At 52.8% G+C, this 23,582-nt stretch overlaps 2 protein-coding genes across 3 annotated transcripts; both read left to right on the top strand.

The window, feature by feature from the left end:
* Positions 1–101: 101 nt before the first annotated feature.
* HARS1 (histidyl-tRNA synthetase 1) lies at positions 102–14,976 on the top strand. The gene is made up of 13 exons (XM_055717966.1): positions 102–244; positions 1,076–1,165; positions 3,558–3,677; positions 3,868–3,963; positions 4,538–4,663; positions 6,766–6,873; positions 8,365–8,463; positions 10,432–10,525; positions 10,681–10,808; positions 10,911–11,153; positions 12,435–12,551; positions 13,331–13,477; positions 14,466–14,976. The coding sequence occupies exons 1-13, from the start codon at positions 167–169 to the stop codon at positions 14,523–14,525; spliced, it is 1,506 nt and encodes a 501-aa protein (XP_055573941.1). The 5' UTR covers positions 102–166; the 3' UTR covers positions 14,526–14,976.
* A 312-nt stretch (positions 14,977–15,288) lies between these two features.
* Positions 15,289–19,227, top strand: DND1 (DND microRNA-mediated repression inhibitor 1). Of its 2 annotated transcripts, XM_055719433.1 has the most exons (5): positions 15,289–15,387; positions 16,420–16,537; positions 16,658–17,119; positions 17,875–18,270; positions 18,545–19,227. In XM_055719433.1, exons 1-5 carry the CDS (start codon positions 15,370–15,372, stop codon positions 18,559–18,561), a joined length of 1,011 nt encoding a protein of 336 aa, XP_055575408.1. In that variant the 5' UTR covers positions 15,289–15,369; the 3' UTR covers positions 18,562–19,227. The 2 variants fall into 2 exon arrangements, with proteins under 2 accessions (XP_055575408.1, XP_027654937.1); XM_027799136.2 differs by lacking the exon at positions 15,289–15,387 and having other exon boundaries at positions 15,463–16,537.
* Positions 19,228–23,582: the final 4,355 nt, after the last annotated feature.

Raw genomic sequence — 23,582 nt, 5'->3', positions numbered from 1 at the left:
AAAAACCCACCGTCGGGCCCTTATTTTGGCTTCGCGGTGCGGCAGGGCGCGGGCGTTGCTGTGGCAATGGGTGGGCGGCGCGCAGGCGCAGTGGCGCGCAGCGCGCAGGCGCAGTGGCAGCGCAGGCGCCGTAGGGCGAGGCGCAGCGCGCAGGCGCGGGCCGGCAATGGCGGAGGAGGCGGCGGTGCGGGCGCAGGCGGAGGCGGTGCGGCGGCTCAAGCAGGACAAGGCCGATCCCGACGAGGTGCGGGGGGCCCCGGCGTCGGGTGCGGGGCTGGGGAGGGGTTGGGGGCCGTCGGGTGCGGGGCTGGGGCGGCGCGGCGCGGGGGTGCCTGGGGGCGGGGTGCTGGGGTAGGGCCGGGAGCGGCGGGCTGGTGTGACTGGGGCGGGGGGAGGCGGCCCGGGGAGAGGCGAGTGGGGCGCGGGGGGCGTTAGGATGGGGAAGCAGAGGTTGGGGGGAACTGGGGGTACAGGTGTAGCGGTTGCAGAAGTGATCGGGGTGCGGTTGGGGTTGCTGTGCTTAGGGGGAAGGTGCTGTGGGGAACTGGGAGTACTGGTAAAGGGGTTGCTGGGCTGGGGCAGTGGCACTGGGAGGAGTGTGGCGGGGGATGGGAGTGCTGGGCGGAAGGATGAGGTGCTTGGGGAGAGGCTGTGGGAGATGAAGTGGGAACTGGCGATACTGGTGGTAGATTGGAGAGGAGGATGCTGGAGGCTCCTGATGCTGGGGCATGCGTGGCAGGAGCTGGGGGTGCTGGGCCTGAGGCGGTGCACAGGGTGAGAGGTGTGGGGGCTGGGGAGGCAGGTGCTGAGGGCAGTGGAGGTTGTGGAAGCCAGAGAATGGGGGGCTGTTGGGGGTGCTGAGATTGGGGTGCTTGGCCGAACTGGTGAGTCCTGGAGAGGAGCAGGGAGTGCTCCTCTTGTTGCTGTGCAAGACTGGGGATAGTGGATGTATTGAGGTCGAGAAGTCTGGATGTACTGGCTGAAGTAATGCTGAGGCTGAAGGTACTGGGGAAAGCTTACGGGCTGGACTTGGCAGGTAAGCTTACCCTCAGCTCCCTCCCCGGTCCCTCCCTAGATCGCGAAGGAGGTGGCAAAACTGCTGGAGATGAAGGCGCAGCTAGGGGGAGATGAGGGGAAACAGAAGTTTGTGCTCAAGACCCCAAAGGTAAGCTCCCCCAGCACACGCACTTGCATGCCCCTCTGTACGCACAGCCCACTCTTGTGCATGCACAGAGCCTGCCCCACGCACCGCTGTGTGCAGAGGCTCAGCACAGACTCACCTGTCTGTTCTCATTTCTGTTTCCCTTTTTGCTTTTAGCAGCAGGGGGGAGAGGGGTGAAGATGTCTGTGACGGCATCTAACCCAGATACCCTGCTAACTTAAAGGCTTTTTTGTGCTTTTGTGGCAAGCCACCCATTAGCTGCTGTGGTCAGGAAATTAAATTCCCTTTTGGTCAAGCTTTATTGTAGCTGCCCAGCATGAGAGGTCTCCTGTATTCTTGGATTGCAGTATTTGAAGTAAGGTCGTGACTTCCGTTGCCCCAATGAGTTTAGGGCTAGGGCTTTTCAGCTTTTATAGCGCTGACCCCACTAGTACCTGCAGACATTGTCTCTCATGGATTGAGGATCCTCTGACTGGTCCTGTTCCCTGTTGACCCGGACAGGGTGGCTGAAGCTGCCTGGTAGGCTGGGTGAGCACGGAGTCCTGGGAAGTGCAGCTCTGATGGTGCAAGGCCCGTTGTGGAGAAGCTGCAAAGCAGAAGCCAGCCAGAGAAACCCAGAGGCCCAGCAGTGTTTGCCAGGAACGTTCAGCACATGTTGAAATGTGGGGAGCAAGAAAGGTCTCGTGGCTTTTGATCTTGCCTTAGTCTGTGGGGGTGGGTAATCCCATTTACTGAGCAGGTCTGGCCAGCAGCTGACATTTCTGTTCTCTTGAAGAAGGACCCTTCCTTCAGGGGTAGGTTTTTAGTCTCCAGGCATCTGAGAATAGTGTCCGTAATGCAATTTATGCTGAAATTTTTTGTAACCTGAATGTTTCATCACTAGCAGCTGACTGGAGACCAGCTGTGCTTCCATGCTGGGTGGGGGAGACAGCTGTGAGTGTTGCTGACAAATAAAACAGGTTATGTTAATGCCACTGACTAGGAAATGTCTCAAAACTCTCCGTTATCCATTTCCTTTATTTTATGTTTTGGTAAATGTAATTGTGGTGTGAGGTCTGGAAAGTGGAAGGGTTTTTCACTGTTTAAAGATGTGGAGAGAGGATTTTGGAGCTCTGTGAGTGCCAGGGAAACGGCTTGGGTGTCCAGCCTGTTTCAGCCATGTCAGCGTACTGTTGAAAGCTGCTCTTTGCTGTGCGACCTGCAGGTGGGGTGTCACGAAGTGCCAGCTCCCTGCTTCCTCCTGCCTAACTGCCAGTCCCTAGAAAATGAAAGTGGAAGGTCTAGTTAATTAACAGTGATTTATGTGTTGTTGAGAGCCTAAAGCTAAATTTCAATTATGCCATCGAAATAATTCAGTGACTCTTAACAGCAAAGAAATTAAAAGGGAGCACATCCCAGTGAACAGTAGATGGGCACTTCACAGGTATTGCACTTTGAGAAGATGATATCTCTTTATGTATGTTTAGACATAGTAGAGCAGCTGGCTGTTCCACAGCTTCAAAGTGTACCTTTCCTCTGATTCCACCTCTCAGGGTGGCTCATTGTGCAGAGGTCTGGCTAATATGTCTGAATCAGAGCTGTGGACAGATCCTGGCTGTGCTGTCATGCTCAGAAGCACTGAACTCGCTGACTGTTAGATCTGTGTCGGCTCCTTTGTCTCCTGTATTGTAAAACTCCTGACTTAAATTTACCTCTGCAGACCGTGGCAGATTGAGCTGTGTCCTGATGTATTCTAGTGGTTTTTGGTGCTGCTTTTTACTGCCTCTCCCGATATCTGGAGTCTGGACTTGATCTCTGGTTTTGCTAGCAATACGATAGCTTCACATTGCCTCTCACGTCTGTCCTACTGTGTGCCTCTAACTCAATGTGTCCTTTTGTGGTGAATGAAGAGACAGGACGTAGCTTGATGCAAGCAAGATGTGGAATTATTAGTGATTCTCTTATATTTATATATGTTTCTACCTTCTGCATGTTACACACTGATTGGTTAAATCTTAAGCGTGAACTACACTGATTGGTTATCTTCTAAGACACATCATTTAAACAATAGGTACCGATAAGTTTATCTTATCCTAGCAACATTCTCTATTCTAAGATTAGGGTTTTTTTTTTCCTAGTGACTTTTGTGAATAACAAAGTTCCTCATCAGCACTACCCATTCCCTTATCTTGCTGTTTGTTCTTCTTTGTCTGTCTGGTTGTCATCTCAACCGCTATGGCTCAAGAGCCTGTGGTTAACTTGTTCCTTTGTTCCCAGGGCTTATGCCTTACAAGTTCTAACAGGCTCCATTCATCAGGCTAACGGTGCTTGGACTCTTGTCCTTGAGGCCTTGCCCTACATCCTTTGCTGCTCTTCTCCTTATCCCAGGAATCTTTTTATCTTTTCCTATTCCCAGGGCACACGGGACTACAGTCCCAAGCAAATGGCCATTCGCGAGAGAGTCTTCAATGCGATCATCACTTGCTTCAAGCGCCATGGAGCAGAAGTCATTGATACGCCGGTGTTTGAGTTGAAGGTGAGTGAGGACACAGCAAGTTGGCTGAGCTGAGGAAGATACTGCAGTTGAAAGCCTGTGATGTGTTGAGAGCTGAGTTTTCATCTTACACCTCCTAGTGTCCTCCCTTTCTCTCCTTGTTTTCTGTGTGCTCTAGGGCTGATCCCCTGTCACTGAAGATGCTGTTTGTTCGTGTGTCCTTTTGTTGTAGGAGACACTGACAGGGAAGTACGGTGAAGACTCGAAGCTCATTTACGATCTGAAAGATCAAGGAGGGGAGCTGCTGTCTCTGCGCTACGACCTGACAGTATCCTGCCACAGCCAGCACTGAGGGGTCTTGTCACCTTTGCTGCCCTCCTTCTGGGGCGGTGCTGTCCAGAGGGTGAGGGAAGAGGAGGGAGGACAGTCTCTTGGCTCTGACCCTGTACTGACAGGGAGGGCGTGAGCAGGCAGTGTGGTTCAGTGGGTGCAGAACCCCCACTCAGTTATTTACTGTACAATGCTTCTGTTCAGTGAAGTAACACTTGTACGTGGAGGTAAGGAAGATCTGTGTTGAGTGGGGTTTCTCTTACAGCAGGGTACCCACGCTAGGCTGCTGTGCTACACAGCCCACGTGAAACTTGAGATTCAGCCAAAGGTGGTGCTGGAAGATGCCTGTGGGGACACTTAATGGCAGCATGTATGGGCCATGTCTTGGACAGTTGTGGAGACCCTGGGGAGCTGTGGTGAGCCCAGCTGTCTCTTGGCAGCTGCTTCGCCCCAGGGGTGTGCACCACACTGTGCTGGGTGTTGGGGAGATAGTAGGGACCCAGCGCTGCTGGTGACTGATAATGGGGTGGGGTGATCCAAATCCGTTCCCATCCTTGACTCTACTGTCTCAGGTGCCCTTTGCTCGCTATTTGGCTATGAACAAGATCACCAATATTAAGCGTTACCACATCGCTAAGGTGTACAGGCGAGACAACCCAGCCATGACCAGGGGCCGCTACAGGGAGTTCTACCAGTGTGTGAGTTTGGCCATTGACAGGGATGCTGCTGAATGAGGTTGTAGGCTGGGTAGCACCTGTGGGGACATAACACCATGAAAACAGGAGCAAGGCTGTGTTACCCTGCAGCAGCCTTCCCTGGGCTGTGGAAAGCTCAGGAGGATCCTCTAATCTCCCTAGCATCCCCTTATGGATATGAAAACCATTTTGAGAGTGGGAGAGTGAGGACAGTGGCTGTGACACAGGCTGCTGGTGTGTCAAGAGAACTTTGTGATACAGCTCCCAGGTGCCCAGGTATGTGGCCTGCTGTGCACTGTGGAGGAGGGCAGCTCCTTGCTCCATCCCACAGTGCTTGCCAGCCTGGTGGAGAGGAAGAATTTCCTTCTGATCCCAAATTGCAACTGTTGAACTCCTGGAAGTGTCAGCAGGACACATGAACCAGGTGAGCATGTGACTCAGCTGTAGCATATGGTACTTCTGTCCCATGCATAGTCAGTCTTTATTTCAAAGGAAGGGGAAAACCCAGAGGTCAAATTATAGAAGAGGTAAGAAAGCAATTTCCTTTGTGGCTTTCTCAGATGAGTGTGGTAGCCCGGAGGAATGGCTTATGTTCCGCTGTACTAACACAGTTCCCAGGCCTCATATTGCAAACAAATTCCTGTTTGAGAACATTCCTGTTTTATCACACAACCCCTATGGATACCTGCCAGCTCTAGCTTGGTGAATTCCTATTTCCAGGCAGCTTGGGGTCTTTGCCTGCTGTCTCTCCTGAAAGACTTACTCAAGATCTTACTCCTAGGATAGCTAGAAATAGTCTTATAATATCCAGGCTAAACTTACTTCTGTCTGATTATTTACTTCACCTTGTGCCAGTGCAGCTCTTTTAAATGGTAGCCGTCATCCCTTGATTTGGATTCTTCCCCTTTGTCAGATAAACATTTGTGAAATACTTAAAAGAAATCTTCCCCTCAGGCCACATAAATAAAGCTCTGTTACCTTCTCTCCTGGGAGATGCTTTGCCTCTTTGCTCCGCCTAGTAGCTTTTTCTGCATCTTTTCTCAAATATAATTCACCGGTCTCTATTTCACCTGTGCCACATAGAGTGGTAGCAGCACTTTCCTGATTGTACCAGACCTTGCTCAACTTCCGTGAGGATTGCATCAGCCTTTCTTGCACTCAGCTAATGGGATTATTTGATGTGATCTTTTTCCTAATCCATTGCACCAATTTATTTTGGAAGCTTGGTGAAGCCTTGTTGAAATCTATCCACTTAATTAAAATTGTTTTGTGCTCAAAATCTCATTAAAAGGCCTTGCATTTGGGATTCATAAATGGGAGTCAAATAAGAGGTCTCTTGTTACTTCTGTGTTTTATTTTTCTCTGAACATTGATATTATCTTTGTTATTTTCCAGTCATGAGGTACCAGCCTATTAAAACATCTTGCTGTTGGGCTTTAGTTCTGTGTGCTAGTTCATCTGGTAGTCTCTGGTGGAGACCACTCAGGCTTTCCGATTTCTTTGTCTGTCTTGGCAGTTGAAGCTTTGGTTTGCCTCCACTGAGATCACTTCTCTTGTCTTCTTCCCTGATCATTAACTTGATTGGCATGTGTATTAAGAAAAGGAACACTAATTCCTAAGAATCAAGGTGAAACATTTGGCATTTAGGTCGTACCAAATAATAAGCAGTTTTCTCCTCCTTTCCTGGTTCCTTTGTTCTATTTATTTACTGTTTGATTGCTCTGCTGTCTCCTCTTTATTGTTTTCAAAGATCGCTGTTTCAAAGTGTATCACATAGTAAACTGCTGTGTCAGAGGCAGGGAGCAGGTCATGCAACTCCAGAAGCAGAAAGCAGGGAGGAGCAGAACGGTGTCTTGCAAACTGTCTGTGCTGGCCACAATGCAGTATACAAACTCTTTGCAATGCAGTGGACATGAGCACACTACTACCTTTGCTAAAAGAGGGTCATAACCCACATTCCATCCTTTCTGCATCCTATTGGCAAGGGCTAGTGCTCCCTTATGTCAGGTTTCTGATGCTTTTTGTAGAGAAACTTGTTGGCGGAGTTGAAGCTGTATTGCTGCAGCCGTGCCAGTGGTGCTTAATTGCTTTTTCCTGTGCCCCAGGATTTTGACATCGCCGGCCAGTTTGACCCCATGATTCCCGATGCTGAGTGCCTGAAGATCGTGCACGAGATCCTGAGGGACCTGCAGCTTGGGGACTTTCTCATTAAGGTGAGACTGGGTGGGTTTCTCTGTGCCATGGTGGGAAGCAGTGGTCATTGTTTCTGCAGTTTTATGCAGCAGCACCTGTTGCTACTCAGTGCCCGCTAAGGTCTGATCCAGAAGTTCATCCTGGCTCCTCATGGTGTATATGCTAAAAGGCTGGACCTCAGCTCAGATTTGCCTTTAGCTGGGAATGCAAGGAGGTTTCCTGAGGCTGCAGTTAGCAGAGTTCTCTCTAGGACTAACTACGGTCCCCTGCAAAATGTCCAGCAGCCGGGTCATGTTCCCTGCCTGCAGTAAAACACAGGCGCTGGCCCAGGATCCCTGCCCTTGCCCCAGCTCCCCCTTAGTAGGGACAGTCACTCAGTATGTGCGCTGTGGTGTTCACAGACTTCTGCCTTCCCCCCGGGTCCTTTCTGGGGCTGAGGCCTTTTCAGGAAGGGTCATGCCCTGCTATAGGTTGAGCTTGCTATTTGCTTGAAAATGGCTGTTACCTTGGTGTGGCTGTGAATGGTGCTGGATGTGCAGATTAGGCAGGATGGGGAAGGGTCTACACCAGTAGGAGAGTGATGGGTAGGAGTGCCCAGTGTGCCGGAGGGTGGTGGGGTCTTTGAGGGGGACCCAGAGCCGAGTTGTTGCTGGGCTCTGCAGGGGAGCTGAGCAGTGCAAGCTCAGTGTTGCATTCCTGTGTGCAGCCCCCACTGGTTAGTGGGGCAGTTAGACCTTGAACTTGTCTGGGATGAGCTGAAGAGCTGTGCACAGGAACAGCCTGCCCAGCTACCATGTGTCTGGGCTGTGGTGAAAGCGGATGCCTTTGAGAATGAGAACACACCCTTGCAGTGGGGAACAGCAGAATAACCTGCTTGCAGTTATTCTTGTCTTCCGTGAGCCACTGTCTGTTTCATGTTGATGCTGGAAGATTACAAGCTCCCAAGCATATTTTGTTTCTGTCTAATTTAATTGTAAATGTTCTCGAAATGTTGAATCCAGGTGAGCCTTTGGCCTCAGTTACCTACTATTACAAAGCATAATTAAACTATGGAATTCACTATACTATAACAAAATAAATAATTCCTTACTGATGTTTTAACATAACCAGATGTCCTTTTGTTCTTACAGTGAGAGAGCAGGGTAATGCACTGATTTAATCTCCTTTGTCCGTGATCTTTTCCTGAGCTGTATTTACATGTCCACATGAGAGGACTCAGAGACCTTGATGTTTTTTCTTCTGTTGCGTGGAGGTGTCTGTAGCTCTAGAAGGAGAATGTGATAGCTTTACCTAGGCTTTGTAGGAGTCAGTTGTGGTAGCTGGTCTGCTGTGGGCAGAGAGACAGCTTAGCTCCACAGGAATGGGAAGAGACAGAAACTGCAAACAACAAAAAATCTTGGCAGTTATCTGCTAGTTTCACTTTCATGCTTAAAACTACAGATGAGAGAAACTGTACACAGCTGAAGCATCTATTTGAGTTCATAGTTAATGACTTGGTCCCTCTCCCTCAGGTCAACGATCGGCGCATCCTTGATGGGATGTTTGCAGTTTGCGGTGTCCCAGACAGCAAGTTCCGAACGATCTGCTCCAGTGTTGACAAACTGGATAAGGTACGGGCTGGAGCCCTGGGCTGCAACTGCTGCTGCTGGAGTTTCAGTGAGTCTCTGTCCCTCTGGGCTGCTCTTACCATGGTCCATGAGAACTGGCTGGAAAATGCTGATCAACTTTGAGTTCTGATTTCTGTCTTTCTCTGGAGGTGAGGCACATAGAGCACAGTCACATAGGCAAACTGGATTCTGTGCTTTCTTCTCCAGTATCCCACGAGGTCCTGACAAATGGAAAGGAGGGAAGGAAAAAAGCTTTTCATGTGGGAGGTTCAACATCCCAAACCTTAGCCTTATTAAGGTGCTGCTGCTTATGAACCAGGATCATGAAAGCCTGCCCCCAGTCTGGGCCAGCACATTGAAAAGCCTTTTAAAATATATCAGGTTCAGTTGGGTGCTGTGAGGAATCGCAGTTGTGTCCTGGAATCATAAAGCAGCCCAGTTTGGAAGGGATTTCAAAAGATCATCTGGTTCAGCTGCATGGCAAACATGACATAAACAGTAAATCTCTGTGGTAATGCAGGAGTAGAGAAGTGCAATCATAAATGATAGTCTGTAAGATGGTTGGCTTGCAGGTGACAGAGTGGAGTTAAATGGAAATCCACAGGTGGGTAGGCTGCTAGAGTTGTTGTGTTGTCCAGGACCCTATTCTTAAATACTGTCCTGCAAGCTGGTGCTGTTCATGATCATGCCACAGACTCTACAGCATGTGCATGTTGCTGGCCAGGCTGTTTCAGCATGATCAGGGCAACAAGGCAGCAGGTACCCATAGGACTGCGCTCAGCAAGCTGTCTCAAGAGCACTGGCTGTTGTGAAGATCTGTAAGGGATTCAGGCCCTTATATGGCCCCTTGGGAAGAGGGAAAGGTGCCTGTGTTAGGTACAGCTTTTTCTTTGCAGCTGATTGTCTTGACTGTAGGCCCTAGTCAGATATAAAGATGCTGGAGATCAGTATATACATGTATATATAGTCCTCCGCTAAATGGCTAGGGAAGAGGAACCTTAAAATTAAGTGTAATTTAAAAATTCACTTTTCTTCACTCAGGATTCACAGTAGAATTTGGAGGTGAATTTCTGTGTATGTTCAGTCATGTGGGGGACACTGTGGGCTGACTCCTTAAAGGAGCGCTCCTAACCTTCTTATAAAACCCTTAACAAAGCACCCTTGTACGTTGTCTTGTATTTGTGTTGCTTTGTTCAAGGATGAACAGCATTTTCCTTTGGAGGCCTCGTGTGATGATTGAATGAAATCAGCTAGAGGAAGGGCTCACTTACAGTCCTGTTAGTAGTGACAGCTATTGCAAAGGCATGACCAAAGTGTAGGTTTTGGGGCTGTGTGTGCATGGAAAAGCAATAGGAAGGGAGGATTTGATTTTTTTTAGAATGGGATAATTGCCTTGGTTTCATATGGAAATACTGTGATTTATCTCGGTGCAGCTGCATGTGATCAAGACTCTACTTCTCTTTGACCCTTCTGTCGGTGAGAAAACTGCAGTGTGTTCTGCTTACATTGGGCTTTTGCATGTCCTCACACCTTTCCAGGTGGTAGCCATGACCAGCAACACTTTCTTGACTAGTATTTATGACTAGAGTACCTAACCAGGGAAACCACAGCAGCAAGACATCTCTCAAACTTGGTGCTTTTACAGTATGGATGTTCAGTTCTGGCCAGAAATCAAAACCAAAGTATTTGGCCTGGGGGACGGCTTTGCTGACTGCAGCGTTGGCATACAAACAGACTGTGCAGAGGTACAAGAAATGGAGCTGTGACTATATATATGGCCGTGGTCTGAGAGCATTTGATATGCTGCTTCTCTCGTGCACCTCTTAACCATGCTGACACTGATGGGGTTCTGCTGTGTAGAGATCTGTTCAGGGCAGATGGTCACCTGTATTGGGCAGAACCAGCAGAGACCTTCCCCAGGAGAGACCACATCCCTGGAGCAGTGGCTGATGTTCATCTCTCCCCTCACAGATGCCGTGGGAAGAAGTGAGGAGCGAGATGGTAGGAGAGAAGGGGCTCTCTCCCGAGGCTGCAGATCGCATCGGGGAGTATGTCCAGCTTCACGGTGAGCGCTGTGGGTTGGAGCCCTTGGCCTTGTTCTTCTAGGCCAGGCAGGGAGGGCCAGCGGCGGAGCGGTGCGAGGCGCGCACGAGGCTGGCCAGGCCCATCGCTGCGGGTGCTGCTGCACTGGCAGACGTGAGGCACAGCTCGTTCCCACAGGTGGCCTGGACCTGATCGAGCGGCTTCTCCAGGACCCCAAGTTGTCACAGAACAAGCTGGCCAAGGAGGGGCTGGGGGACATGAAGCTGCTGTTTGAGTACCTGACCCTGTTTGGCATCACAGGGCAGGTGAGGGGGTGCAGAGGCAGGAGGGGGGGGGCTGCCCTCGTGGCTGGGCAGCCTGGGCCCCCCGAGTGCACGCAGTGACGGGGCTTCCCTTGTGTCCTACAGATCTCTTTTGACCTGAGCCTGGCGCGGGGTCTGGACTATTACACGGGGGTGATCTTTGAGGCCGTCCTGCTGCAGCAGGAGAATGACCATGTGGAGGAGCCAGTCAGCGTTGGGAGCGTGGCTGGAGGTGGTCGCTATGATGGGCTGGTGGGGATGTTTGATCCCAAGGGACGGAAGGTGCCCTGCGTGGGAGTCAGCATTGGGATTGAGCGGATCTTCTCCATCCTAGAGCAGAGAGTGCAGGTAGGTGCCTTTGGTGCTCAACTAAGCATGGAGAAAGAGCAAGAATTTACATCTTCCCCATGTACCCCCAGTCCAGCAGATGCTGGTGAGTTTTCCTTGCTGCAGTCTTTGATGGAGAAGCCAGCTGGGCCTCTACTGTGCTCTGCAGCAGGAGTCAGAACTGGGATATAAGCTCCAATTTTCTCTGGCTTGGGAGGATGGTCTCTGTGACTCGCACTGGAGACAAGACCCTTCTTCCAGCAGCCCTCAGACACGGCTTGTTCAGCTGCAGCTGGAGGGGGCACTTTAATCCTCAGCAGTGCCAGATACCCAGGTCAGGTGCCTTAGTGTTCCCCACTGCATTAGCCATCGCGTGACGCCACATGCTCCTTGGCAAGGCAGCTCTGCTCTGCAAGGCTGGCGAGGTGGCAGCCCCCCACACCTAGTCTTCCTGCCCAAGGTGCTACAGAGACCAGATGGGGAACAAATGTTCAAAGTGTCCCAGATCCTTTTGATTGTTTTGGTTTTTTTCTCCTGTTCCTCCCTCCTTAGGGTTGCTGTACCAATGTGTTGTCCTCTGTCCCATTCAATTGATGTTAAATAGGTCTCTGTAGGCTTGCAAAACACTGCTGCATGTTTCTGTCCCCCAGAGACCTGTTGTGTGGAGTCCTCTCTTAGAAATCCCAGTTGTGTCTAGATGCTAAATGGAGAATGTATTCTTCCCTACCACCTGCAGTTCTGGCTAGGTTTGTTTCTCTGCAGGTGACCTTTTAAAGGCTTCTCCCTTCAGCGAAAGGGGCAGCAGGAAAATGCTGCTTTCAATATCCAGCATCTGCCATGGGAGCAGGTAGCTCCTGACAGTGCTGCAGCATCTCAGCTTGCTGCTGTTAATCTAACCCACAGTTGCTAGCTCAGCTGTAGAATAGGCAACTGCCTCTATCCAGCTTCTTGGATCTGCTTGGAGCAGATTTCTGGGAGGCCCCTGGTATGGAGGGACAGCCTCCAGGAAGAAGCTGGCAGGGAAATTGCTCATTCTCAGTGTGTCTTAATCTGCACATACCTGCAGCACAGGAGGGAGGCTCTGTTAATCCCCTGTCATAGAACAGCTGCAGAAGATGATTCTGCTTCAATGGGGGGGGGGGGGCCTCCCTGAATCTACTGAGTTTATGCTGTTCATCCCACTGAGCCTGGTCGTCTTCACCGCTAAATTGATGGCCCTGGGGTGGTGACCCATCCTGCTTGTAGGGTATCGGATATCTCTGTTATGTCCATGGCATCTTTTGAGTCTTGTCCCCTCTTTAGGCCTCTGAGGAAAAGATCAGGACAACAGAGACACAGGTGCTGGTGGCCTCTGCCCAGAAGAAGCTCCTTGAAGAGCGGCTGAAGCTCATCTCTGAGCTGTGGGATGCTGGAATCAAGGTATGACCAGGTGATAGCAAAGTCAGGGGCTGCCTGGCCTGCACTGTGTGCAAGGAATGGATGAGATCTGGCTTTGCTTTGGGAGGAAGGAGTCACGGGGAGAAGGTGGGCAGCAGACTGCCCTCCTGAATGGAGCCTGCCTTTTCTCAGTGTCCTGAGTCAGGTGTTTTCCAGGAAGGGCTGGGCAGCATGGCTTGGTTATCTCTGTAACACTGCAGTGGCTACTCTGTTATCTCAGGACAGATTCCCAAAGCAGGCCACACTCCAGCCCCTGCTGCGTGGCACCAGGGATACCATGCCACTTCCAATAAAAAGCAAAAAAACCCTATGGAGCCTTTCAAGGAGGGGAGAGTGAGGCCAGGGAGGAGCCTGGGCTGTTTTCTGCAGGCTGAAGGCAAGCTGTGTGGCAGGGCCCTGCTCCCTGCCTGCTGCGGGCAGACTCCCGTGATGGCTGAATGGAGGAGAGTGCCTGGGTGCTCTGCCGGGCTCCTGACCCTGTAGGGACACCACAGATGTTTGGCCCTGGTCTGACATGGACTAGAACTAATGACCTGCTATTTCCTGAGGATAAGCAGTGGCTTGTGAGTATCTTTGAGCTGAGTTGCATTACTTATTAGCTGTAATGCCCAGCCTTCTCCATTAGCCCATCTTCTCCTCCACCATGCACCACCACACTCACCAGATGGCAGTTTGCACTCCCCCAACCAGGCATTGCTGAGCCAGTCTGCTGAGAGACAGGTCATTGCTGATCATGGTGGTATGCTCTGGTTCTCTTCCAGGCAGAGGTGCTGTACAAGAAGAATCCCAAGCTGCTGAATCAGCTGCAGTACTGTGAGGACACGGGCATCCCTCTTGTGGCCATTGTGGGTGAGCAGGAGCTCAAGGATGGAGTTGTCAAGCTGCGGGTCGTGGCAACCAGGGAGGAGGTGAGGCTCATCATGGCGTGAGGGGAATTGGCTACTTGATCCCAGCCCTCCAGACCCATCTGTGCTGTGCTCTGAAGCAGTGCCGTCAGGGTGTGCACAGCAAGGTGGCTTTGCTGGCCCACATTTTCAGTGTAGTGCCCAAAGGGGAGATCAGAGGAGTAAGGCACTTCCACCTGATGTGAAAAGCCTCCAAGGCATAACAAAGCTGCTCATACAGAAGGTGTGGCATAGGGAAAGCTCTCCACGCTGTAGGCAGAGAGGTACAAACCAGGGCTGACAGACTTGAGGTGAAGCCTGTAGACTGATGGTGGTGGCCTTGTGGGTGCACTTTTGGAGACTGGGCGAGGCGAGTTTCCTCAGCCCATCTTGACTTGCTGTGGAGCACATGCCCTCATGTCAGCCTGCCACCGAGACCCCTTATAACAGGTTCTCAGTATGGCTTGCTCATTGATCTTTTCAAGCAGTGGTCTCCTCAGGAACTTCTGTAACAGCTCATGTTCCGGTTCCTTACGCCATGCGGTTTCCTGGAGCCATGAAGCATGGTTGTCTCCAGTTCTGGAGAGTTTCCAGTTGTGTGGCCTCCTTGAATCCCTAGCTATTCCTCAGTTCAGGAGCCTGGAACATGGAGGGGCAATTCAGTGGGCTGTATGGCTGCTTGTGCTTTCCATCCAGGGTGCAGGACCAGCACTGATCTACATACTGGTCCTGGCTCTGGAACCAGTAGGAAACAGTGGGAAGAGTATTACTCCTGATGATTGGGCAGGAAAGTGCTTGGCAGGGTTGCAGGCAGGTTCTTGCGCTCACAGATTCAGCTCCACAAGTGCTGCAGCCCACTCAGTCCTCACAGAGGGACTGCTGCCAGCACTGCTGTGATCTCCCAAGAGACAGGGCCACAAACGTGCAGGCCATCCCTTGGGCATCAGAGAAGGTTGTGCTATGTCAAGCTGCTTGTGTTGTATTGAAGCAACTTTGTGCTCCCCCTGTGCAGGTCAACGTTCGCAGGGAGAGCCTGGTTGAGGAGATCAGGATGCGAACGAGCCAGCCTTAAATCCCTTCTGGACATGTCTGCTTGTTTGTTGGATTCTGGATGACAGATTTCCTTCTGTAAATGCCTTCACCAGGCCACGCAGCAGTGGGCACGGGGTTGGGGGGGCTTTTGAAAGTTGTATTTATTCTTGTCTCATGCCCCTCCTTTCCTGGTGGGAGCAGAGAGGCAGCACCAAGCCCTGGGACACGCCCTGACTCTCTAGTACTTCGCTGCAAAGATGTTTTGCAAGTGGCTCTGGCAAATGCTGGCCTCCCATCCGCTGTCACTGTGGTGACACATGGAGCCCGGTCCTGTCAGCAGGCCCCGGGGTCTTGGCTACAGCTTCTTGTTCCCGTCGCTTTGAATAATCATCCCACCCCATCTCGCTGCTCTGGCTGCGGGGAGGTGACCTTATCCAAGGTAAAATGTAAAGGCGCTGCTCCCAGAAACACAATAAATCTGTCCCTCCCAGGCCGTGGCTCCTGTCCCTACTTCCCACCCAGGGCAGGGGTTTGCTCGGCTGCTGTGGGGCGAGAGCTGCCCTGGAGGGGGCGGGGGGACGTTTCTTCAGCTGCGATGCGCCCCCCTCGCTGCCGGCCCCTGCGCCCTGGGCAGAGCAGAGACCCGCCAGCCAGCGAGGCCGCCCGGGGGCGACTTGAGCCGCCCTCCCCGGCTCCCTCTCCCCGTAGGCGGCAGCTTTAAGCCCGGGGCTCCCTCCCGTGGCCGGGCGGCGGGAGCGGGGCGGGCGCTGCCGGCGGGTCCCTCCCGCGCTGCCCGGGGCGGGGCAGCCGTGGCGTGGGGGGCGGAGCGGCGGCGCTGGAACCTTCCAGAGCCGCGGGCCGGGCGGCGAGGAGGAGCAGCGGCGATGGAGACGGTGGAGACGGTGAGCGCCCTTGGGGGGCGGCCCGGAGGCGAGGGGAGCCGCGGTGCGGGGCACGGCTCCCCTCGGTGCTGTCGGGCGGGGGCCGGAGCCCCCGAGCCCCGGCTGTGGGACCCGCGGGCGGGTGGTGCGGCCCCCAGCCCGGTCCGGCCCCTCGCCCGCCGCGGTGGCCCGGGGCAGCCCGTGCCGCTTGGAGACCGGGGGGGTGTTGGCACCGCATCGGTGGGGCCTGAGCTGGGCTCGGCCCTGTCATGCCTCCCCCAGAGCCCTGGCGCCCCCCGCAGCCCCCGGTACCGGGGGGGCCAGGTGGTGCCCTGTGCTGGGACCCGGCCCTGGGAGCCCAGGGCCGTGGCGGGGGATGCTGTTGGCCTTCCTGCTCCTCACAGCAAGATTGCCTCGGTTTGACCCCCACTGTCATCCAAAGGTGGGTTTTTGTCTTCAGGAAAGATGAAACCCCTTGGAGGGGGAGAGGTGCCTGGGGATGCGGGGGTGATGGGCGAGGTGAAGGCACGGTTTCACAGGCCCTGATGAGACCTTAGTGAGCTAAACCCTGATGGCATTGGCACACAGATGGTGTCTCCAAACCCTCTGTGATGGCCTCAGAAGCTTGAGGAGATGCTGGTAGAAGAGAGTTGGCTGTCTTGGGGTCCCAGCCTGTGTGGGATCTCACGGCCTGATGGTCACCTTGACTCTATGCTCCAGCCCCTTCTTGCAGCACCAGTGAGCAGCCATCTGGGCCTTGGCTCTCAGAGCCCTTGCAGGCAGCCACAGGGGAGCTGCTGGTGTCCTTGTGCTCTGCTGAAGTTGCTGGACTTAGTCACGTGGAGCAGGCTTGGGCAGTGGGCATGGTACTCCTTGGATGTGCAGTGTTGAGAGGCCCCTCAGGTTTCCTCAGGGCAGAGGGGTTCAGTGTTTGCTTCTCCACGTGCCGGTCGGTGCTAGGCCTTGCAGTTGCTTCGTGGGTTTGGGATGCCCCTAGTTGGGAGGCTGGAAACTCTTTGCCCCAGCAAGCCCCAGTATCATCTCCCTCTTCAGGCATGGATTACCAGTGTTAATAAGGCCAACAAGATGGCCCTGCTTGCCTGGGCGAAAGAAACCGGCATCAACCTGGTGCAGACCAACGGGCAGAGGCGGTATGGTGGCCCCCCTCCAGGTATGTGAGAAGAATATCTCAGTACCATGGTGCCCTGGGAGCACAGCACGTAGGGTGCCTGGCGGGCACGGAGGTGAGGTGGATCTCACCCACGTGCACTGTGTTGCTGTGTGCCTGCAGGCTGGGTGGGCGACGCACCACCAGCGGGCACGGAAGTGTTCATTGGGAAGCTGCCGCAGGACATATATGAGAACACACTGATCCCACTCTTCCAGAGCGCGGGGAAGCTCTACGAGTTCCGCCTCATGATGACCTTCAGTGGGCTGAACCGGGGCTTTGCCTACGCCAAGTACAGTAGCCGGCGCAGCGCCAAAGAGGCCATCGCTGCCCTCAACAACTTTGAGGTGCGGGAGGGCTGTGCCATCATGGTGTGCAAGAGCACGGATAAGTGCGAGCTGAGCGTGGATGGCCTGGCCACCTCGGTGAGCCGGAAGGAGGTGGAGGCCATGCTGCGGCAGGTCACGGAGGGGGTTCTCAAGGTCACCCTGCATACCAGCCCCTGCCAGAAATGGGCACAGCTTGCTGTGCTGAAATACAGCTCACACCAGGCTGCTGCCATGGCCAAGAAAACCCTGATGGAAGGTAAGTGGGAGGTTGGGGTGCTGTGGGACGCTGCTTGGGATGCTGGTCTTCCTGGTATCTCTAAGGAAGGACCGATCCCACCTCCAGACTCAGCTGTGAGGTGATTTCAGCCCTGAGACATCCCCTGTTCTCTCCCTGTGTCCCATGGGAGGCCCGTTGTCCTCAGTGGTCCAGATCCCCGGCAGCCCTTTTGCAGACCAAGTGGTGCTGAGGTAAAGGGGCTGCTGGAGGTCATCAGGCAGCTGCCTGCTCAGAGCAGGAGCATCACCAATACCAGCCCAGTGCATGCAGAGTGTTGACCAAGTTATTAAACCCTCCTCGGGGATATGCCCTACCCCTCAGTGCCCCGTCCGGCGGTTGCACAGCCCTGTGATGGGATGTGTTTCCCAGACAGAACCAGAACCTCCAGAGTCCTGGTTTGTACCTGGTTCTGCCCCAGCAGAGAAGTGCTTGGCTTTGACGTCTTTGCACCTGTCCCTAAAATCAGGCTGCCCCTAAAATTCCCTGAGCTTTGCAGCCCCAAGGCCACCTTGGCAGCAGCCGGGGGTGGAGAAGCAACCATCCTGTGGCTGTGTGAGTGGTTGTGCAGGCAGGGGAAAGGGTCCTGTGCAGTTCATACAGTGTGGGTCGGTGCCAGACCACCCGTGGGCAGGGTGTCGCTGTGCCAAGTGGTGGGGGACAGGACAGGGTGGGGGGTGGGTGGTACTGGATGGCTAGTGTCTGAACATCTGCCAGCTGCTGCCCATCTCTCCTAGGGAACAGGCTCAGTGGCCCATATGTGAGGGTGGATTGGCTGAACCCCGACCTGAAGAAGAAACTGCAGTCATGCAGGGAGAAGCCATCATTCAGCCAGGTCCAAGGGGACAAGTGCCTGGGAGTCCCCACGCAGGCACCCCTGTCTCCGCTGCTGTGCAGCGCAGTGGACCGCCTGAACACGCTGTGCTGGAGGCAGTACCGGGGGACCCCCATGTTCCTCACCAAGTGTGTCCAGGCAGACCCCAGTGGGTGGCTGAGGTTCTGGTGCCAAGTGGTGATCCCAGGGTGTTCTGTGCCCTTCAGTGGGTTCACGTGGGTCTGGCAGAATGGGCCAGGCAGGAGCAGGCACGAGGAGGCGAAGGCTGCAGCGGCGCTGCGCATTCTTCAGATGCTAGGTGAGTCTTTGAGCGGTGCCAGTGCCAACCCCCTGCCTTTCCCAAAGTCCTGGAGTGTCTCTGGGAGTGTGGAGCTATGGTGCTTCTAGTGCATGGGGGGAGCCAGCCTGGCGGGCAGGGCTGAAGGAGTCACTCCTTTGCTGGATGTGACCCCAGTGGCTCTGAGCTCCGGGTGGGATTTGTGGCTGGCAGCAGGGGATACAAGGGGAGGGGGTTTTGGGGTGCTGCTCCCTGCAGCACTGCACAGAGCCTGATGCTTTCTTCTCCGCTGCAGAGAGCCAGCTGACATAGGCAGCTGTGTCCTGCCCAAACCAGGAGCTGAACCTGAGCTGCCAGCCTCAGTGTCGCCAGCTGCAGGAGCAGTGTGTGAGCCCTGCTGGGGACCCGGTCCTGTTCCAGGCTTTCAGTTTGTTTGAGTTTGTTTTGAGAGCTGGGTGTGGAGGATAGGCCTGCTACTCTGGTCTGTGACAGCTGCCTGTCCCCTGCCAGCCTTTGGGGTTCGTTCTGTTTTTTGGGGACAAAGGTTTACCTGCCCAGTTTGGCTTTTACATTGGTTTGTGTTGTTCTGCTGTGGTGGAGACAGGCCTGGTGCAGGTCTTGGGAGAAGGAGAAGCTGCTAGGAAAGACTGCCAGCAGTGGCTAGGGAGAGGGGACAGTGGGGGCCACCTGGGCACCTCTGGGGGCCATCTCACCTCTGCTGGCATGCCTGGTTCCTGAGGAACAGCCTCAGGTGAGGACGAGGCCACACGTGGGGACTGTCCTGGTGGACAGGGGACATTCCGTGGGCTGATGGAGCTGTTTCTAATGAGGGGAGTGCCTGCAGGCTCTGGGGGGCGCAGGGCTCTTTGGGCTGCGGGGAAGTAGCTGTGGGGTTACTGGCTGCACATGAATGGTTCCGTGAGACCAGGAGGTCCGGCCGCATGCTGTTCACTTGGTATTAAAGTAGCCTGGAAGGGACTGGCTGTGTTGTGTTGTCTTCTGCTCCCACATCCTTGGCTCCCTGCCTCTCCAGCACCTGCTCGATGCTCTCCCCCCACACCAGGCAGCCTGTCTTCTCCAGTGGCAGGAGAAGGGACAGTGTGGGACTTGGATCCATCCTGTAGCTTCCAGGCTCCGGAGCCAAAGCCTGCTGGGCCCCTGGAAACAGCGGTCACTCCTGTAGGAAGCAGCAGCCCCTGGCACCCAGAGCTTTGTGTCCCCAGCTTCTCACTGGGGTCATGGGAGTCTTTCTGCCTGACTTTTGGTGTGCCCCAGGCTCCTCCAGGCCCCCCTTGATGATGCCCCAGTGGTCTTTGGGGGTGCACCTCTGGGACATCATAACACCATCATGCTTTTCTCTGGGGCCTCCAAGCACCTTTCAGCATGCTCAGTGATGTAAAAGTGATTTCTGATGAGCTCTGCGGGGCTTCCAAGTGTGTTTCAGGGCATACCTGGGTGCCTCCTGAGCGCAGAGCTCTGGTAGTCCTTTCTGTGCAAAGGACCTGGGTGCTTTGCTGTTTGCCACCAGTGGTCTCCAAGGGCCTTTTGGGGCTTGTTATGGTCCCAGGTGCCTTCTGATGCACTTAAGGGACTCACATGTCTTTCTATGCTGCCCAGGTGCCTCCAGGTGCCTTGCACTGCAGCACAACAGACTCTGCAGTGCCTTCAGGTGTCCTCCAACAGTCATTCTGCACTCAGTACTGATGAACCAGTGCTGTTTGCAGTGCCCAAGTGCTTCCCAGAGCTTTGGGATGTGGCCCATGGGGGCTCAGTCCATTTGGTGCAACTTGCATGGCCTGCACACCTATCTGTGCTTCCCAGAGCTCTACCGGTACCTTCTGGCACACACCTGGACCCACCAAGTCCCTTTGGCAGCACCTAAGTGGTATCCTTACTGCTTTTGGTGATCCCCAGAGAGGATTGAGTGCCTTTTGATGCACCCCCAGGTGCTGCCAGGTGCTTTTCTTCTACTTCCCAGAGATCTGCCTGTCCCTCCTGATGCACACCAGTACCCTCACCATCTCTGTCTGTGCACCTGCAAGAGCCTCCAAGTGAATTTTGGTGTCTTCAGAGAGTTTCTTGTTGCACTGCAGGAGCTTCAGTGTGCCTTTTCTGGTGACGCCTTCCTCTGGGACCTCCATGTGAGTGTCTGTGCCCCCCAGAGATCTACCAGTGCTGTCTGAGGTACCCCAAAGACCTCAGGGGCTATGCCGGCCCTGGGGACGTGTCGTAGCTCGGGGCAACATGGGAGGCTGTGCGTGCCCAGGAGCGGGGCTGGAAGAAGGGTCACCCCAGCTCCCGAAGCAGCCAGGTCTTTTCTTCCCACCAAGGACCGCCTTGCTCTCTAAACACGCTTCTCAGAGGAGTCTAGGTGCAGCTGATCAGTCCTAGTAATAGACTTGGTCAATAGTTTAGGTCTAAAGGATTATGCCTGCAGCCGTTGACCAGAGTCAGAGATTTGTAGATTTCACACAAGGCAATGCAATACTAACAATAACAATCAGTATGATAAACATTAACGCATGCAGGATTAGATTCTGAATCCATCCACTAATTCTAATCCAAGCCAACTGAAAACCTTTGAAATCCACCCAGTCTGTTGCCACTGTCATGTCTCGGTTTCATCTGCTCACGGAGCTCCTGGGTCTGGGCTGCAATTTTTCACATTTGGTTTGTGGCATGATACAAGGTAGCAGCCACATTCGTAATTGACACACAACAGGTTTCCTTGGGATGGGTGGTATTCAGCCACCCACAAAGACCTTGTCTATTTCATAATACCATATCTAGTGTTAATTTATTCTGTAAAACTATTTTAGCAGTCCCTTGCAATTGTGCATCTATTGCACTTACAAATATTCTTGTTCAGTTTGACAAAGATTCCACTTGCCCTGTCAAATTCTGTCTATATAGTTGATTGTAAACTATCTGTGTCCAAAACCCCCCAAATGATTTCACTGCTGAATTTACTTCCATTCCTGGGGTATAATAACTTAGCCATGGCACAGGAGGCAGTACGCTGCTCTTGGTTTCTGTGCCCTGCTCTATCAGCTAACCCTTGAACATAATCAAAAGCATATAAAGGGCATAAACTAGGGAGTCCTAAAGTACAATAAGTTATCCCAGAAGAGCTCAATATAGTCACAGGTTCTGCCGTCAGAGCAAGCCCAAACAGTGGTGCAGGAATCAGAACTTAACTACATGTGGCATTAAAAGTTCCCACACTCCAGTGGCCACGATGATAATGATTCAGTGGGAAGTGACATTTTCGTCCATTCCGTATCGCCCACGTACCTACAGAGGTCTGGTTGAGAGAGGGGTTGCAGCTGGGCTGGTTGCATTTACTGGGAATGGGGGCACTACAGTTACGGCATAAACAGATTGTCCTTAGAGCATAATATTTGCCAGCAGCCATCCACGCCCAGGGGTGTTCGTTTATGTTGGTGCCATTTAGAACAACTGTGCAGTTCCGACTCTCAACAGGAGTCGGAGCCCAGGTATTCAGAGGGCTCTTGAGCCATTTGGCATTTTGTTTTCGTGCAGCTGAAGACCAAATGCAAGAGGCCTCTTTGCTGCCAATGGGACAACCTGTACCACATCTTGCAGGGAACTCCAAGCACCATTCCACGTTAATGGCACCAAAGTGTTTGAAAGTAATCGGAGTTCCCCAGTGTGGTCTATGATCCAGATTGGTCATCCATGGAGTGAGGGTACACGATACATGGGTTGGTGAATTGTTCATGGTTGCGGAGTACACAGAGCAATTTTTATGCCATATATCTTCATATGTCAAATTGGTGGGCCATCAGTAAAGGAGAGCAGGCACCACAGGGATCACACTAACTTCCCTTACAGTGCGATTTGTTTCCCATAGTTTTAAAAGGGCTTCTGATATGTTTAATGGAATTACAAAAATAGGAATTTCTTCCTCAGGTAGTTGGCATTGACATGCAAGGCGTGCGTTGTCTCCAACTCATCATTTTACAAAATCCCTGTATCACGGCATAGGTCATATTATTACTGGTAGCAGGGATACCCTTTTTATTTTTAAAAAATCTGTCATTATGATTATTTCTTGCAACTATTATTATTACCACACATATACATACTAAACTTACATGTATCTTCCTAAAACTACTCAAACATAATAGGCTCATGTTGATCAGAACTCCAGTTGTGACTTAACAATCAATAGTACAAACAGAACAACAGCAGCAAGTACAGTTAAGCCTGGAGTAAGTTTCAAATCAACATCTTAATACACACAAGTTACTTCAGCTATGGCCCCAAACAATATCACAGGTTTCTTAGCTGTGGCCGTATTAAATTTTGGGTTCCAGATAAGTATGAGGATTAGAAATAGAAATGCCCAACAAACAAAATTCAGCAGTCCTTGGGGCACTCCAGAGTGGTCTAGGGGACTCCTTGATCTCGGGTGTGATCTGGCATTTGGAGTACCTGCAGGCACAAAAGCCTTTGCCTTTACCTCTTTTAATGTTTTGCTCTGCTCACTTCTACATTGTTCTGTCTGCCCTACCACTTTGGCCCTCCTCAGCTTTCCAGTATTTTTGGGCCCATTCTATCCCCACTTGGGATGGTGTACACTTAAGTTTTTGCAGCAGTTTATCCACGGCAACCCTGTCCATGATGACAGTTTACTGTCAGTACAGGTATGAGTCTGATGCATGGCTAAGGGGGGGCGAAGCCATACCATTGAGTCACAAGATTCAGAAAGGACCCCCTTGCTTTCTAATGCCTTCTCAGAGAGGAGCCTGGGTGCAGCTGGATCCAATCCTAGTCCCAGAGTTGGTCAACAGTTTAGGTCTAAAGGATTACGTGCATGGCCACTGACCAAAGTCAATGGTTGCCTGTCGGCCCTCTCAAGGACTTTCACCGAGACAGCTTCACCAAGTCAAAGAGATAGATGATTAAGGCAAGATACAAAAAAATTTGGAACTGCTGTAAAAAAATACACTTACTGCAAAAATGGAGCTCGAGTTAAACAGTTCAGCCCTTTTGTTAATGATACTTTCCCAGGTAACATCTGATGTAGTCAGAAGCGTGAGTCTTAACTGAAGCAGCATCCCTGCCTGGGGAGGAAGGAAGCCCAGGGCTGCCCACCCGCCTGGTGGCTGGAGCTCTCATCCTCAGAACGGATGATTCTAAATGCCACTTCTATACCCCTGGCGAGGTGGGACTGTCAGCTACTGTGTGCCGGCTGGCCCTTCGCAAGGCTTCTCAGTTCTGGAAGGCTAGCAGGGCCCGATGGCTCAGCACGGGCAGGGAGTGCAGTGCAGACATATGGGGGGGTCTTTCTGGTTTTGCTGCAGCCA

This window comes from Falco cherrug, chromosome 8 (genome assembly GCF_023634085.1).
Source record: "Falco cherrug isolate bFalChe1 chromosome 8, bFalChe1.pri, whole genome shotgun sequence".
Lineage (NCBI taxonomy): Eukaryota > Metazoa > Chordata > Aves > Falconiformes > Falconidae > Falco > Falco cherrug.
Note: the sequence above shows the minus strand (reverse complement) of the source record. Positions and strands in the feature narration are given on the sequence as shown.

Excerpts from the sequence above, each read along its gene's own strand:
- HARS1 (XM_055717966.1), top strand. The coding sequence starts at position 167 with ATGGCGGAGGAGGCGGCGGTGCGGGCGCAGGCGGAGGCGGTGCGGCGG. Across the intron at positions 245-1,075 it reads ACAAGGCCGATCCCGACGAG|ATCGCGAAGGAGGTGGCAAA; the intron begins GTGCGGGGGGCC and ends GTCCCTCCCTAG. Across the intron at positions 3,678-3,867 it reads CGCCGGTGTTTGAGTTGAAG|GAGACACTGACAGGGAAGTA; the intron begins GTGAGTGAGGAC and ends CTTTTGTTGTAG.
- DND1 (XM_027799136.2), top strand. The coding sequence starts at position 16,354 with ATGCCCCTAGTTGGGAGGCTGGAAACTCTTTGCCCCAGCAAGCCCCAG. Across the intron at positions 16,538-16,657 it reads GTATGGTGGCCCCCCTCCAG|GCTGGGTGGGCGACGCACCA; the intron begins GTATGTGAGAAG and ends GTGTGCCTGCAG. Across the intron at positions 17,120-17,874 it reads CAAGAAAACCCTGATGGAAG|GGAACAGGCTCAGTGGCCCA; the intron begins GTAAGTGGGAGG and ends CATCTCTCCTAG.